Source organism: Magnolia sinica, chromosome 6 (assembly GCF_029962835.1).
Source record: "Magnolia sinica isolate HGM2019 chromosome 6, MsV1, whole genome shotgun sequence".
NCBI lineage: Eukaryota > Viridiplantae > Streptophyta > Magnoliopsida > Magnoliales > Magnoliaceae > Magnolia > Magnolia sinica.
Window position 1 is genome coordinate 21,827,792 of NC_080578.1, and position 18,341 is coordinate 21,846,132.

Sequence of the window (18,341 nt, forward strand, 5' to 3'; positions counted from 1 at the left end):
AAGACAAATTCCTCAGTATCTTTGGTATTGTTGGATCCAGATTGAAAAGATGAGGAAAACAATGCATGTTGAGATAGCTCGTTCTTCGTTCAAGTGACAGATAAATTGACCAATTATGCATGTTATTCATCCCAGGACTCCGTCTTTCAGCGGGGGTATATTCTTCCTCATCGTATGCAACATTCTTTTTCATGGGATAGGACACGTCTCCCTAGGTTGGGGATTAATAAGAATAGATAACCGTTTGTTGTTTGGTTAGGTGTAGTTTGGCTTTTGTTTGGTTTTTGTGATTAGTTTGTCCAGGGGTAAGGATTAACCCCCCCTTTAACTTATTCTTATTTCCATCTTATATAAGGCCAGCCATCAATGCCTACCCCCATGGTTTAATGTATTCTTTTCCCATCCATCTTATAAATGTATAAGGCCCCACTGGTTTGATTTATTCTTTTTTAAATCCATCTTATAAATATGTAAGGCCAATCCTTCAAAACGAAATAATAAATAAATAATTATATGAGGCATGAATAAATATATAAGGCCATGCCTCCCCCTTTGTAAGAATAAGGAGAAAAAGCTCGACCAAGCCAAAAACAAAGTCAACCTGGCCTGGTCAATCATGTGCTTCTGTTGATTTAGTTATGTTTTTCATTTATTCATATAAGTGCACCAGTTTTTCATACACTCGGTGAGGGCAGAACTGGTTGACTGATCTGATGAGATTCTAAACATCGATAAAAGTATTCCCAGAGAACTAGTTAGAAAAAAAATAATAATAATAATAAAATAAATAGAAGAAGAAGAAGAAGATCAATAGGCAGAACACTTACCAATCTGTAACTGCCAGGCTTGACACCTCTACTAACATCTATAAAGTCAAAAAGAGACTGCAAAATAAAAGAGCAGTAAGACTGGCTGAAAGAAAAATGAAACAGATATCTAAAAATGATGTCCCTTGCACAGGAGAGAGAGAGAGAGAGAGAGAGAGAGAGAGAGAGAGAGAGAGAGAGACCTGAAGCTTGTCAGACTTCAGAAAGCGACGACCCCGGCGGCTACCATCAGGCATTCGGACAAGAAGTGTGACAGCACTTTCGTCATCTGGAGATGGTTCCTGAGGGAGAGAAGCTTGCTTTGCTGCAAGCAGTCGCTCAAACTCCTGCAGTTGGTAACAAATTTTAGACACGGGAATATCCAATATCACCAGAGAAAACAAACCCCGAATGAGTGCATTCTGTCTCTGTCTGTGCACCATGTGTTTTCGAGGGAAAGAGGTAGGAATTCCATTTCTGTATCACTTGTTGACTAGTATCAACATCCTAGTTATAGAATTCCTGTAAACTAAAATGTTGCATGCATGCCGCATCGAGGATAAGCTACAGCTTATTAGTAAATAAAGGTGACAACAGTTAAGCTACCCTTAACCATGTAGCAGCGGGACTCATTTGGGATAGGACATTAAGAAGTAGGCACAACTCAATTCCAATTTAGAGAACCATGAATTTGTCCTCGTCAGTAATGAAGATTTTTTTTTTAATCAGCAAGAATAAAGGTTGTTGATTATTGAGACCAGCAGTAATGTGCTTGGTAGGGGTTGCGTCAGCTACCCAGGATGCCTCACAGGGGAGACCAATCAGAGAATATTCACCACAGATTACAAGAGGACAATGTATTATACCCTTGTTCTTAAATGGATTGCAAAAGTAAAAGCGTGCAAAATCCAAAACTTCCATCCAGTGCGCTCCATTGATGGGTTATTTAGTCCAAAACTAATAACAATCAAATAATCCTAACCATCCAACTGAAGGCCTCTTTTGGTCAGGTGATTAAGATTACCCAATCATTGTGATTTTGGGCCATAGTTTGTTCACCATGGTGCAGGGCAGATAGAGCAATAAATTTGCAGTTCAAGTGCATACCATCCAGTAGTTTATTGCTTTATCTAGTGCCTCCATCTAGTTTATTCAACCGATTCTACTAATTTGTAGTTTACGAATAAGTATTGTGTTTAATCTTCCTAACATGCTAAACAGTGTTGCAATGTGCAACCGCACATTCACATATGCGCACAGTCCAGGAGATCGCATATTGTCATGTGCGACAATATGCGATCACATATTGGCCCAACAGTCAGAAATTTGACTGTTTTCTGACCGTTTGAAACTTTATTTTTTCAAAATCCAGCCTGTTTTCCCTATAAAAAGGCATTCATACCCCCCTATTTGCATTCTACATGCACTCAAATTCTCTCTCTACTCTCATACACTTTCAAAGTCTCAAATCTCTCATTCTCACTTACATAATTACATTCTCCATTTTTCAACTCTCAAATTCGAAGCCTCCAAGGCCCAAGCTCCATCTTCTTTCAAGTTTCAATCAAGATTCATGAAAGTAGAAGCAAGAACACATCGAAATCGAATTCCAAGTCAAGTCTCACATTTCATTTTCTACATCAATCTTTTTTTAATTTCTAGATATCATTTCATTTTCTACATCTCATGAGTCTCATTCATTTCATTTTCTACATTCTCTTATTTATTATATTCATTCTCTAGTTACATAATATTCATTCATAATCATACACTCTCTCTTTCTCTATATTCTACATTTTCTCTACATTCATACTCATTTCATTTCTATATCTCCCTAGATTCTCATTTCTATAATCTACAATCTACATAACTAACAAGTAGTAACTACGTCTACATTCATTCATCATTCTCATTTCTACTCTCTCACTTTAGTCTTTAGTCATTCATTATTCATTAATTTATATTCTCATTTCATTTCTATATCTCTTTAATCTCTACATTCTCATCGTTTCTATTCTACTATCTACATTCATTCATCAATTATCATTTTCATTTCTCACTCTCTTTAGTGACTCATTACTTTAGTCATTATTCATTAATCTCCATTCTTATTTCTATATCTCTTTAATCATTCTCTACATTCTCATTTCTATTCTACCAATCTACATTCATTCATCATTCTCTAATCTCTACATTTCTCTATCTCTTTCTTTACATTCAAGAGTCAAGAGACTCAAAACATTTTTTTTATTTTTAGTTTGCTACAACTTATAACTTACAGCTTACAAGGAGATTCATAAGATTCAACTTCCAAGAATCAAGTAAGAGTTCAAAGAAGGCAAGAATTTACATTCTACAAGAGCAACAAGAGTACAAGACTACAACTATAAGTCTACAACATTCAAGAATCAAGACAAGAATATATTTCCGAATTTTAGATTGTGTAATTTGCGTTTTTGTAATTGTGTAATTTGCGTTTTTGTAATTGTGTAACTCTCTCTCTCTCTCTCTCTCTCTCTCTAGTCTTGACTATTTACTTTAGTTTTTGGTTTTTACTAGTTTATGACTTACAATTCATGACAAGAAGAATCAATACACACACACACACACACACACCATGTCTTCTTCCCAACCTTCTTCTTTGAAAGCCAAGTCGAATGACCCAAGTTGGAAGTATGGGCATTATCGTAGTGCAACAGATAAGACTCACATAGTATGTGAGTTATGTAGGTATGTGGGTTTCGATGGCATTGTGCGGTACAAGCAACACCTTGCGCATTTACCGTGGTCAAATGCAAAAGCATGCGACAAAATTATTCCAGAAATACGAAGAGAGATAATGGAGTATATAGATAAACAATCGAGAAAGCGATGCGATAGTGCTCTACGTCACAGAGAATATATGAAACAAGATGCGTACGAAAATATAAACGTGAAGCTAGCCCTACTCTCCCTACTTCAACAGGCCAGTCTAGACCACCAATGGCTTCGAAAAGAGCCCAAGGGCATGAGCCCATGGATACCCGAGGATGTGGTCAACCAAAGGGGTCAGGGCAAAGGGCCGACTCAAACATTTTAGAAAATTGGTGTAAATAAAAAGATAGGAAAACCATTATTTAACATATTGCTAAGTGGTTTTACCAAACCGGCATTGCTTTCAACGCAGTTAAATCAAAAGGCTTCAAAGTTATGGTTGAGGCTATAGGTCAATTCAGACATGAGCTTAAACCATGGTGTGCCGTAAAGGCCGTTACGTAAAGGTAACAATGGCAACCGTTACACATTACAGGGCCGTAATAGCCATTATGGAAAAAACGACCCGCAATTGCTATTAACGGCACATTACGTCCCCTATGAAGGCCATAATAGCCCCGTAATGGTCTATTACGGGACAGATACAAGTTTTTCATACTTTTTAATCAACATTACGGAGCATATACAAGTTTTTCGAGGGGTTTTTCAATAAATAAATAAGAAAGACCGCAACGGCCGTTATAGAGCCGTAACAACCATTATGTCCCATATCGTAAAGGTAACGGCGGTGGCCGTTACAGCCTCCGTTACCGTTACGGAACACCTTGGCTTAAACTCCCTTTATATCATGAAATGAGGGAGACGTGCCTTAAAGCTTAAGTTGATTATACACGATCCTTTATAGCCGAATATAAAGAATCATGGAAAACGTATGGGTGTTCAATCATGGCTGATTGATGAACTGATAGATCCGGTTGGTCTCTCATTAACTTTCTTGTGAATTGTCCAGCTGAGACAATGTTCTTGAAGTTCGTGGATGCATCGGGTCATTTGCATACTGGAGATTACTTGTTAAAACTACTAGATAGTGTAGATGAGGAAATAGGTGAGGAATACGTTATCCGGGTAATTACAAACAACGCGGCCTCATATGTAGCTGTCAGTCATCTTCTTATGGAGAAGAGGCGTTGTTTATTTTGGACCCCCTGTGCGGCCCATTGTGTTGATCTAATGTTAGAATTTTTTATTTATTTATTTTTTTGAAAGATTGCACGATATCTATTAAACGAAGAAAAAGAAAACAGAGAAAAGAATAGCAGATCTGCTGAGAGAGCAGAAAAGACTAAACTCCAAGAAAAAGAAGGTCATAATCCTTCGGAGAATCTACATGAGCAGCCCATTCTAAAATTAAATGCTTAGCTTTAGAGGAAACAATGCAAGCAGAGTTAGTGATATCACTAAAGCATCTGCCATTTCTTTCTTCCCAAACTGACCACTAGATGGCAAGAAAAGCTATTCTCCATAGACGAGACCTATGCTTGCCTAATTTGGCCCCGTGCCAAGCTTTGAAGAGGGAGACCACTGAATCAGGAGAACACCAACTGATACTAAAACGATCGCAGAACTCAGCCCAAATGGACGAGATGAAGGGGCAATGGAGCATAAGCTGGTCGACCGATTCTTCCATCTTCATACAGCATAGACAGATATTAACTAAACACATCCCTTTCTTCCTTAGATTATCCACGGTCAGAATCCTCTTCTTACTAACCAGCCAACCGAAAGCAATTATCTTGGGCGGAACCGAGTATTTCCAGATTTGCTTGCACAGAGAATCATCATTTGAAGCAGGAATATCCAGCTGATTATAAAATGATTTAACCGAGAACTTGCTGGATTTGGCCTTCCTCCAAATCAGCTTATCTTCGACTTAGGGGTTAGGCGAAGCTTTATAAATGCAGTCCAGGAGATCCGCATACTCCTGAATCTCCCAATCTTGGAGATTCCTCCTGCATTCCACATTCCATTCTATTTTCCCAGCAAAGGCAGTATAACAGTCAACTACGGTGATGGCTTGATTTGGAGCAAGAGAAAAAATTATCGAAAATTTTTCTTTTAATAGCACATCATCCACTCATCTGTCTTTCTAAAACTGGATGTTGGAGCCCTTACCCAACTCAAAATCAATACCTTTTAGAACTTCTTTTTGCATTGAGATAAAACCTTGTAGAACTCAAAATCTGATGTTAGAATATATAGGTAGGTTATTTTTAAATGTGATTGCAGGGGCTAGAAGAACCACGGTCTTTATGTACAAACATGCCCTTCTTCTCAGCTGAATGAGAAAACACATTGGGAGTAACTTGTTACATCCAACAGTCACCCGATTCGCTACGGCCTTTTTAACACTACAAAGATTACATGCAAAAAAATCATAACTTAAAAGTTTTGTAGTGTCCATCGATTTTACAAATGGGCCTTTGTCAAAAAAGACTAAAGGAAAACAGGTTCAACAAATAATTCTTTTGCAAAATTTTTGAACTCAAGTGGTAAAGGTGCTAAAAGCATCTGAGCCCTTAGTAATTGTGTTGCGTTGGTGGACGGGGGTGAGAAGCCTCCAATGGGTTGCATATATGATGTGATGGAGAGGCCAAGAAATAAGATCATGAACCATTTTAACTATGGAGAGCATGATTACAAGCCCATTATAAATATTATAGATAAAAGATGGAGTTGTCAAATGTCATCTCCATTGTATTCGGCTGCTTACATCATTAACCCAACCTGTTTATTTGCTTCTCCCAATCCAGCAGAAGCATTTACTATATATATGGTTGGATTTATTTATGTGTTGGAAAGAATGATTCCAGATAGAGAAGAATATGACAAAATCTTAACTCTACTGAACTTCCATATGAAGAGTACGGGCATATTCTCAAGGGATATTATCATCAAGCATTGGATAATGAAATTGTCCTAGTAAGTAGTATGAATGTCTCAGCTCTCTTACAAATAATTTTTTTACAATCTTATCTACAAAGTCTAACCTACTTAAAGCTGTTTTTCTCAACTAATTGGTGAGCTGCCTATGGAGTGGACCCGAATGGGAAGGATTCAGCTCTAAAGAAATTGTCCATGAGGATTCTTGGACTCACTTGTTCTGTCAGCAGTTGTGAGCGTAATTAAAGCAAGTTCAAGGTGGTAAGTTTGGAATGAAAATGTTAATATGTTAGTATGTTATAGACTTACAGTTTGGTAATTGTAACTTCAACTTATGAGTATAAACTAATTAGCTGAATAGCTAATGCCAAATGCACTTTTTTTCATGCGGATTCACACCAAGAAAAGTAATCGCCTTGAGCAAAAGAAGCTCGATGACTTGGTATTCGTCTAATACAATCAGAAATTGTGAAAACAATTCCAGACTAGGAAAGAAAAGTCTGGTTTCTTTGATCATGACTGCTTAGATGAGCCGGATGCAGATAACGAGTGGCTCGTAGAGACGGAGGAGCCGGTATTTGCTAGCGAGGACCTGACATGAGTGCAAATTGAATAAGGTACTTCTACTTCCACTCGAAGGCGATGGAGGGGGGGCGAGTAGTAGCAGTCAACTTGTGAAAGAGATAGAAGAGATAGAAGAGATAGAAGAGGGAGGAGATAATAATCAAGTTAAAGATCCACCGTTGGATGTTGATGAAGTAGTAATACATACAGATAATAAAGAAACAGAAAAAGAGAAAGTGTATGTGGAAGAAGGATATGACTCGGATGATGACGATGGTGGTGGTGATTAAGTGCCACAATGGCAAATATATCAACATATATAGTAGCATTTAGCCATTTACCATTTAGTATTATTTTGTTAGTGACTTAGTGTATGACTTATTGACTTGTAAATTATATTTCCATTTTCTACAAACAATAATAAATAAATAGCTTCTTCATTTTGTTTACTTACCAAGTGTTAAATTTAATTGATATTTGTTAACTATATTGTCAAATGTTGATGACTTAATGTCTAATTCATTGTTTAATTGTTTTTATTTTACTCAAATGTATTTTAAACATAAAAATTATCTATCTATTAACTTAGGAAAGTTCCCCCTACTTTCTTTCTTCTTTTCCTTCTTTTTTTCCCCTATTTTCTGATTTTATTTTTTTTTTCGAAAAAAAAATTTATATGCGATCGCACACGATCCCATATGCGATATGACAACATTGATGCTAAATATAACTTTTGAGAGAGAGAGAGAGAGAGAGAGAGAGGGAGAGAGATACTTAATGTAACGTTAAATGTTTAGAATTGTTATATTAGACATACATTAGGACAGGAATGAAGAGAACTGTCAGGGTTTTGAGAATATATATATATCTGATGGATGGTACCTCTTCCTCAAGCAATTTCCTGCGAATTTCTTCCTCACGTTTTTTTTCTTCTAGAAGGGCAGCTTCTCTAGCAGCCGCTTCTTCTATACGACGCATTTCGGCATCCTCTATTGCCTTCAATTCTTTTTCTCTATCTGCTTGTAGTGCTGCAAGATACTCATCATCCTGCAAGGTTAGCCTAGATATGATATCAGTGCTATCAGGGACCAAGGATCATCATGACTATGGTGGCAAGACAATTAGAAAAACCTGTTGTTCCCGTAGTAAGCGCTGTGCTGTTAAACTCGGTGATGGCGAACGAGGTACCCGCCGAGGATAGAGATCTGCAGTTCTATCTGAACCAGTTTGCAGGACTTGATGAGATGGGTATGCAAAACGATATGCAGTCCCTTCCGGAATCCCACCGAAAAGAGCAGCCTCAAGCATAACTGCTTCATCATGTTCCTCAGAGGATATGCCTCCCCACTTTTACAAAATAAAAATGTCAACCAATCAGTTAATGGAACAATAACCTTTCAATAATATGCATCCTTTTGTGAGTTGGACAGTGTACATAAAGGTAAAGGTAATCCCTATGGATGATACCTCATCAGAATGGAAAGCATCTCCATTATGTTGGGGACGAGGAGCAACAATACTTGGTCCAGGACTTGATGGTGGGCTGTCTACCACTTGCCCAACTTCTGTCGTGGATTCTGCAGGTCCTGAAGCAAGGCGTCTGGACCTGTGTCTTACTAACGGCTGTTCCTCTACTTCTTCAGCTTCCTCTTGGACAGATGAGCCTCCTGCCTCGTGCTTAAATTGACTCGAAGTTTCTCTTTTAGATGAAGCAGACCCTTGCCTCCAACAGGAAATCAATCACGAATCAGGAACTAACGTAACACAGGTAACCCCTCCACTTTGACACAAACAATAATATGTTCATGTTTATAATTATGCATGCACACATGCACCAGGTATGACACCTATAACAGGTATCATGTGGCATGTGAACATCAGGTGCAACTTAGTTCGCACGCCAATGTGTGAAGGACATTTAGGCCATGCATAAGGTAGACCCATCAGAAGATCATCCTGCCCAAAAATCGGTTGGCTCAGGCCACCCCATGCAAAAACAGCGGACAGTACAAGTCAGGCTTGCCAGCAGTCTGCTTCATCACGCATGGCCCACTTGACTGTGGACCAGCCTGACTTTTGGACCAGGTGCTCCTCATGGTGGAGCCTGCCTTACGCAGAGCTTGGATGTCCTAAGCAAGGGACACACATGAGCTAGTCACATGTGATGTTCACAACGAACTGGTTATAGGTGATTATTCTACTTTACAGACACATGAATAGCTGGGACAAGAATGGTGGTGGCAGCAGTGGTGATTCACACATGTACACTGTGCACGCATTCACATGTCTATCTCATGTTCAAAGCTTTTCTAGAAAGCATAAACAAAAGGCATAAATGTCCCATTAACGTGAACAGAAAAATCAGGATCCACCTTCCATTTGCCACTGGCAGACTTCCAAGATCTTCAATTCCAGACGAGTTCAGAACGCCTTGTTCTGCTGTTCCAACTACCACCTTCTGTTCACGCAGTGCTTTCTCTTGCTCTGCTGTCTGAACTTGAGACATGTTAAATGGGATTGAGAAGTTGAGCAAAAAAAGGAAAACTGAAAATAAAGCCGAATGATAAGTTTGAGAAACCTGCAAGGACAATGAAACTGCACGTGCAAGTTCAACATCTTCCGAATGTGATGGCCTTTGTTCAACTCGGGGAATGGACAAATCCTGCATGAAATATCAAGTTTTGCAGCATGGAAACACAGTCTACACAATCATAATCAGGATGCTGAGCACAACATTCAGGCTAATTATCACATACATTGGGAACACCAAACGGCTCTTTTGGGTATCCCTCTTCAACCTCCCGTTTCGAAGCCTCGATAGCAGCTTGAAGCATTTCTTCTTCTATGTCATTACTATAATCAGTCACATCAGCTAACAGAGGAGCACTTGGTCCAGGACGTCTTTCGGAAACATCATCTTTTCTTTCAGTTTGACCTGCAGCATGGGGAGTAGGAGCCTCCGGAAGGTCGTCATCATCAATTATGACATTCCCATGAATTTCTGGTCCATGCGTGTGTGCGCTTTCAGTGACATCCTCAATGGTAGGCCTGGTCCCAGAGTTACCAGACTGGCCGTTCCCATCCTTGAACTCTATTGGGATCTCCCTAACCTCCCTTGGATGTGAGACCAATGGTGCATGGCTCAGGAACTCAGCAGCTCCTCTCCCGTCAAAAAAATTTCGACCAAAATTCGAGTCAAGGACTGAAAATGGGTTGAAACTTCTAGCGGCAGACAAAAGTGGTGGAGGAAGTCCTTGGGGTTCATCTTGAATTGGATCATCTATAGCCATGAAATCATTTTGAGGCACAGGAACAGATGTTGGATGTGTGCTGCACATTGGAGAGGAAAATTCGACACACTTTGCTACAGGTAAAATAATAGTAAAAAACAAAAACTGAACCCTTCTCACAAAATGTAACATAAACTTCTAGATAAAGCAAAGGCAACAGCTCAAGTACAGTACCTGGTTCTATCTCCTTCACTGAAATGAGCATTCACAGCTGCATTGAGATCGCCGCCATGTTCCTGGTATTGGCCAGGACATTAAATTTCATGAACAAAGGTTGTGAAACATACATGAGATATATGGAGAATAAGAAGCTACGTTACCTGGGAACAAATGCTCATAAATACTAAAAAGTAATATAAAATATAGAAGAAAAATATGGAAGAATCATCCAGATGACAGCTTCTCAATTTAAATAGTAAATGCTTGAAAAGTCCAGAAAACTAGGATCCCCGTAGTCCAGAACATTCTATCAGAATCTTTGAAGTCAATGGGAAAGGACACAGACCACATTTTATAAAAGAAAATAATTATGTATGCATGTATCTATCTACGCACGCGCGCGTGCACAAATACGCAACGTAGATATATATATTCTCGAGAATATTGAGTAATTTCATCAATGACATACATGCAGAAGTGACTGGAAGATATTGGAAGGATTATCCTGCAATGTATCTTGGGAAGAACATAGCAAAAGATGAAAAGAATCTGTTTCAGATGCATAAAACGGTTCTCAAGATATGTAAAGTTGTAAGGACGCACTTAAAGTGCATTCATACACCTTCAGCTTAACTCTTTCAGCTGTTTCATTTTGATTATTCCTTCTGAAATTAATACAGTTGGACTTGGACATACTTGCACTCAGGTCATGGGAATTCAAGAAAGTAGATGGATCAGTAAAAAGTTCTGACAAAAACACCTGCATGTGGATGTACATGCCTTCATCTTGTTTTTCTACTTCCCCCGAAATTTTAGTGATTATTGGACCTCTACTTGGGTCCCATTTCAGAAAGAAAATAAAGAAGTGAGAGTCACTCCTTGGCCAGTCTAGTTTCCAAACACATAGGTCAGAGAAGAAAATGACTCAGTTTAGTTTCCATTTTCCAAACACATCAGGTTGAAAAAGAAGATCAGACTAGTTTCCAAACTTAGATGGTTTAATTTGAGTTACTTATGCCACGTGTGCATTTTTGTAGCTCCATCATATCCAGCATCACATTCTCTTAAATATTGTTAAGTTTATGAAAGAGAATTGGTCACATACAATGTTTTATGTGAATTCACCTACAACGCTTCCTTTTGCATAAACATGTCACTTGGCTTAGAACATCCAAGCTGTGGAAAAGGTGGTCTGCATCATGAAGATCATATGGGGCAAAAACCGGACCAAACAACTCATCAGGTGGGCCATACCCATGCACTAAATCAGATAAATGGGTGTTGATTGATTTCAACAGTTTAGCCCACCTGATAAGTGGACCATCCTGGTCCCAGCTGACCATTATGGTTTGGCCCACCTTTTGCATGGCTTTGATATTCAACGAAAGTACACATTTGTGGGAAGGAATCTGTTGTATGTGAAGCCTTTAAACAAAACAAAACAAAACAAAAACAAAAACAAAAACAAAACAAAAAAAAAAACGTTGTTCGGAGTATCCACAATATTATCCGTATCTCCAGCGCGGCGATACCGATAACACTGGCAGTCTTGGGAATTCCAGTTATCGGCGATCTATCGCTGAGTACTGCCACTGTATCGCCAATATTCTCAATTGTGTATATTCCAAGTGTCGCTTGCATCGTCAATGCATATCGCCAATATTTTAGACTGTGTAAATTCCAAGTGTCGCTTGTATTGCCAGTGTATCGCCAATATTTTGACTGTGTAAATTCCAAGTGTCGCTTGTAGCGTCAATGCATTAATATCACCAATATTTTAGCCTGTGTAAATTCCAAGTGTCGCTTGTATCGCTAGTGTATCACTGATGTTTCAATAATATCGCCACTGTATCGATACGCCAAAAATCTGTTTATTAAACAATTTCAATTTCAAAGTTTTTTAAGGGCGCATGGCTGTATGCAGTGTTCAAATTGTCAATGATAATATCGATCATATCACAATATTTTCGTTATCACAACATGGATGATATCGAAACCACAGTCTTTCATTTCATTTCCAATTGTCAACGATTTATTGGCGAAATATCGTGTTGTCGATATTTAGAAATATCGATGGATGGTTTGATGGATGGATGGGATGAATAGGATGGTTGGATTAGTTTCTTATGACAGCACATGCTTTTAGGCTCCCATTAAATGGAAATTTATTATATCTAAATTCTTTTTGTAAATTTTGTATTCCTAAATATGCAAATATGTGTATTTTAGTGTCTCCTGAAGTTTCACTGAAAAAGTCCACCATTTTCCTCATGTTTCCCCGCATTTCCAGTTATCAGTGATATTGATATTGTTTCCATATCCCCAGCCCGCGGAACTTGTAGCAATACCAATACTTCCAACACCAAAAATAAAAAATAAATAAATAAAGAAGAAGAAGAAGAAGCATTGTATGTGAAAGTTCACATACAACGTCGTGTGTGAACATTTCACGATAAAGAGCTTTGCTCCGGTAGACGTACAAGGAGAACCTTTTTTTTTTTTGGTCAGCTTGTTAGTACACAACACTGTCAGTTCACACTTCACTGTACAAGGAGAACCCATCTACACCACTCATGTGTCACATAGCATAGACGCACGAGATCCAAGCTGTCAATCAAATGGGTCCCACCCAGTGTTCATAGTATCGGTATCATTACATGTATCACTGGCTAGGATACGGAAACATGTATCGATATTTTGCTAATACCCGAAAATGTATTGCTGACTGAGGGAAACATTGGGGAAACACGAGGAAATGGTGAAATTTCTCAATGAAACTTCAGGAGATGCTAAAATACTTGCATATTTAGGAATCAAATAATTACAAAAAAAGACACATGCATAATAAGTTTCTCTTTAATAGGGGTCTAAAAGCATGTAACGTTGACCAAGGGAAACATTAGAGAAACATGGGATAAATGGTGGAATTTTTCAATAATATTTCAGGAGATGCTAAAATACACATACAAATCAAAAAATAGTGAAAAAGATGCATATTTTTATATTTAGGAATTAAATAATAAGTTCCCCTTTAATGAGGCCTAAAAGCATGTATCATTAACTTAAGAAAACATTGGGGAAACATGGTGGATCCATCCATCCATCCACACATTCGCATACATACATACAAACACACATGCAAGATCCATCCATCCATACACCCACCCACCCACCCACCCACCCACATCCATCCATGATACATGCATGCATACATGTACACACATACAAACATGCATTTCATCATACAACCATGCACCCAAAAGAATTTGAAATGGAATTTTTGTAATAAACAGATTTTTGGCAATATCGACACATTGGCGAACATTGGCAATATTATCGAAATATCGCTGATACATTGGCAATATAAGCAATGCCTGGAATTTACATAGTCGAAAATACTGGCAATATTGATATATTGGTGATGCAAGGGACACCTAGAATTTACATGGTCGAAAATATTAGCGATAAATTGGCAATAACGATACATTGGCAATACTTAGCAATATATCACCAATACCAAGAATTTCAAATAGTACCAGTATTATCGGTATCACCAAGCTGGAGACACAGATAATATCGACGATATTATCGATAACACAGGGGGTATTCCAAACAATGGTCCCACCATGCAGATGTTTTTTACCAAAAAACAGGCATCAGGCCTGTCCCACTGATTAGTTGAGCTATAATTTATGAAACAAATGGGTGGCCAAAGGCCACCCTTATGTTTCTAACAAATGGGATATTATCGATAATACAGGGGGTATTCCAAACAATGGTCCCACCATGCAGATGTTTTTTTACCAAAAAACAGGCATCAGGCCTGTCCACTGATTAGTTGAGCTATAATTTATGAAACAACTTATGTTTCTAACACATGGCCTGTTAGATGGGCAGATTGGTATGATTTTTAAGTAGGTGCAGAGACACAATGGGACCCACCCAATTGATGGTTTGAATCTCAAACAAATTTGCCGTGTTGGCAACGGGGTGGCATGAAGTTGGCCCCCTTGTACAAACATTTGGACTTTCCAAACATCATTAATATCATGTAACAGACTTGAGTATATGATAAATAGTACCACAGTATAGTGGCTAGCATGCTACACTTTGAATCTAGACACTTTGGTGACCTAGGTTCAAGTCTCAGTTAGATCATTTATATTTCAAACGGTCTAATAGCCACGGATCTGAACCCGACCCTTTTTTAAAAGGGTCCAAAAATTGAATCCAAACTGCTTAAATCCAGTCAAGTCGATCAGGTACACACATCAACAGCCCATTTGAAAGGAAGTTGAGGAATTCATTTAATTAAATACTGTTGTCCTACTCCTAATTCTATGATGCAGTTTCTAAGTTACTTACACGGCAGTATGGCCAGATTTCAGTAACTCAAGCTCTGCTATTGCTTTTCTTGAAAAAAAAAAAAATCACAAAGGTGGCCATGGATATCTGTAGTCCACAGTCCAGACTTGCAATGCACATTTTAGGCCACTACCTTAGAGTTTGAAGCTATTCGTCTCCCATCCTCTCTTTTTTCCAGTAGAGTCATCAAACATTGGGTGGGAGAGCAGCATAAACAAGAACAGGAAAGGGAAAAGGTACCCCCTCTTCATTGCCACAGAAAAAAGAAAATAAAGTTATTTAATGCTCTAGAAGAGTAAGATGGACGATACACAGGCACTTGCATTTGTACACATGGCATATATGTAACTTAAATTAAACCATCCAGATCATGGAAGTATGGAACCAAGATAGATTATTTCTAAACCTAATGTAATATTGACTGAATAATTGTTGTCTCTGATTTATGAAAACTTGTTTGTTTAATTTGATAATTATTGTTCATGTTGACTATTCATCAGAATCAACTAAGGACATGTTTGGAACGTGGGATTAGGTGGGATGGAAATGAAATTGCATTTGGTCCAATGTAAATTCTATCCAGCGTTTGGAAATTATAGTTAGGATTGGATTAATCCAGGTATCATATCATCCAGTTCCAACAAGAGATACGGTGGTACTTCTGGTGGATTTTGAAATCTACTACATCTGTGGGCCCAACGTTGCTGCATGTGTTTTATCTATGTCGTACATCCAGTTGTGCCCTTTACACTGACAATCAAGTTGCATATGTAACAGGTGACTAGCATCAGTTGTGAAATCTGGTCCATTGATTACAATTCCATCGTCCACCAAACGTAGGTTTCACTTAATATAATATTTTTCCCAAAGTAAGAATTTGATCCCAAACATGGGATGGGAAAGTCAAAATACCATGGTATTTCTAGACATATGATCATTGTGTAAAAGGTGATAATTCCACCTAATACAATTCAATACCATTTAATCCAACGTTCCAAACAGGCCCTAATTGATCAGTTACAGCATCGGCATGACTTCAATGTAATTGCTGATTTGTTGTTTTATAAACCATCTAAAGTGGAGCCCGTTAGGATTTTATGAAACGTGGAAGCTTAAACTTTTTAAAAACAATTTATTTTAGATGTCCTAGGATCCCATGTAGAATACAATCAAAATCCTAAAATAAACCAATGGTAAACCTTGCTTGAACCATTGATCGTGATGTAAACAATGCCGAGGATAATCCCCCAAAGCAAGTCACTCCCCGATCCATCCCAGATAACAGGCCAGCAAAAGGTCCCACGCACACCCCACAATAGGGCTAGGGGCATGCACATGAGAGCCATCCAAAAAGTTAACCACACTTGTGCAAATGGAGGACGAGGAGAGAGAGGAGATGATTTTCTCTCTTCTCCTTTCCCTCTTTTTTTTTTAATGAAAAAATGGTCAAGCGGGGTAGGACGTCCAAGAGATCTCTCTAAAATTCGAGTATTATGCATAAATACCAGAAATTTCCAGGGGAAAAAAAAAAAGGCTAAAATTTCCAATTTAAGTCAATTTTTTGCAACAAATTTTAGGTCTTTTGTTTTTAAAGCTCATTTAGGTCCCACCCATATTAGAATATCCCATCTTTTGCTTCTTTTGAGAGAGAGAGAGTGGAGAGATTTAGAGTTTGTGGCCACCAAAAAAATTAAAGAAAGAAGTTATCATATCATCACTCAACATAATCGAACGCCACTTGTTTCATTTGATTTCTACATCAAAATAGGTATAAATACATACAAAATAGTTCTTTAATCTTTTCTTTTTCATTTCTTCCATTTTTAGAGTAAAGTATGCATTTTTCAGGAAAAAAAAAAAAATCATATTTTTGCTCCTTTTTTTTTGTTTGCTATTTTTTATGAAATTTTTTCAGGGCTTTTGTTTTTAAAACTCATTTAGGGCCCACCAACATTAGAATATCCCATCTGTTCCTTCTTTTCAGAGAGAGAGAGAGAGAGAGAGAGAGTGGGGAGATTTGGAGTCCACATGGCCCACAATAAACTTAGGTAAAGAAGTTGTCATATCTTTTTCGTCGCTCAACGTTATCAAATGTCGCTCGTTTCATTCGATTTCTACATCAAAATAGGTATAAAAATATACAAAATAGTTACTTTATCTTTTCTTTTCATTTCTTCCATTTTTAGGATGAAATGTGCACTTTGTTTTGTCTTTTTCATTTATTTCAAGAGTTTTGTCATTTTCTTAATTATTAATCATTTGATTTTTCATTTGATTCTTGTTGAAGTCTTGGAGATGGGAAAGAAGTTGAAATCCAAAGATAATGACCTTACATGGGATTAATCAAATGAAGTCTTGGAGATGGGCAAGAAGTTGAAATCCAAAGATAATGACCTTACATGGGATTATTGTTCAAAGATGGATGAGAACAATAATCTCCATCTATAATGTAATTTGTAGAAAGGCGTATTGGAGAGGTGTGTTTCAAATGAAACATCACCTTGCCCACATAACATGTCCTCAAGTGAGTGATGACGTCATGGAAAAATTCAAAAAGTTGTTAGATGGTGATGTGAATGAAAAGAAGCAACTAGAAGCAATGGTGTACGATGTTGGAAGGATTCCCATTATTGATTATATAGAAGAAATGGGTGGAGGAAAAAAGGAAAAGGACTATGGCTGAATTTGTGGGAAGAAAATTTTGGCCGAAAGAAAAGCAACAAGCCACTCTAAACAAAATTTGGAAGAAAGGAGATAGAGACAGTATGTGCCTTTCCATTTTCGTTTCTTGTATGCGAATGCTCTACCTTTTAATCTTGTAAAGAGCCCCTACTTCACACCTACGGTGAAAGCAGTTGTTGCATTTAGGCCGAGGTTGAACTTCCATCATATCATAAAGGAATAAATTTTTGAAATTGGAGGTTGATTCGATAGAGAAATCCATTGAAGTTTATAAGAAGAAATGGGCCAAGATCGAATGCACAATAATGTCGGATGGGTGGACCAATGGAATGAATCGGTCTATTACAACTGTTTTAGTTAATAGTCCAACTGGTAATGTTACTTTTTTTTTGTAAATCTGTTCATACATCCGATATTTCAAAGAATGCATACAATTTATTGGGTTTACTTAAGTCAGTTATTGATAAGGTGGGCGAAGAGAATACAATAGAAGTCGTGACGAATAGCGCAGCCACTTATGTCAAAGTGGGTCAAATGCTAATGGAGAAGAGAAAGACATTGTTTTGGTCTCCATGTGCAGCCCAATGTATAGGCCTTATACTTGTAGGCATTGGAAAGTTGCAAGTTCATTCTGAAATTGTGGCAAAGGCAGGAGTTATAATGGTCTACGTTTACAAGCACTATTGAGTCTTAAACTTAATAAAGAAGCACACAAATGGAGAGTTTGACAGTTTAGAGTCCTTTTGAAAAAGTCTGCCTTTCTTCATTGACAATTGCCCAT

The 18,341-nt window shown here is 37.9% G+C and overlaps 1 protein-coding gene across 3 annotated transcripts in view; it reads right to left on the reverse strand.

The window, feature by feature from the left end:
- The window catches only part of LOC131248513 (plant UBX domain-containing protein 8-like), a 53,173-nt gene that overhangs the window by 2,673 nt on the left and 32,159 nt on the right, over positions 1–18,341 (reverse strand). For 2 of the 3 annotated variants that reach the window (XR_009172274.1, XM_058248822.1), the window contains exons 2-10: positions 10,529–10,590; positions 9,821–10,394; positions 9,643–9,726; positions 9,437–9,555; positions 8,532–8,787; positions 8,196–8,411; positions 7,947–8,111; positions 1,010–1,153; positions 828–884 (exon numbers count right to left, since the gene is read on the reverse strand). Coding sequence is in view for 2 of the 3 variants with exons in the window: in XM_058248822.1 (XP_058104805.1) it covers positions 828–884; positions 1,010–1,153; positions 7,947–8,111; positions 8,196–8,411; positions 8,532–8,787; positions 9,437–9,555; positions 9,643–9,726; positions 9,821–10,394; positions 10,529–10,590 (1,677 nt within the window). In the remaining variant the exon portion in view is untranslated. Of the gene's footprint in view, positions 1–827; positions 885–1,009; positions 1,154–7,946; positions 8,112–8,195; positions 8,412–8,531; positions 8,788–9,436; positions 9,556–9,642; positions 9,727–9,820; positions 10,429–10,528; positions 10,591–18,341 lie in introns of all 3 variants that reach the window. The other variant, XM_058248823.1, reaches the window with a different exon arrangement.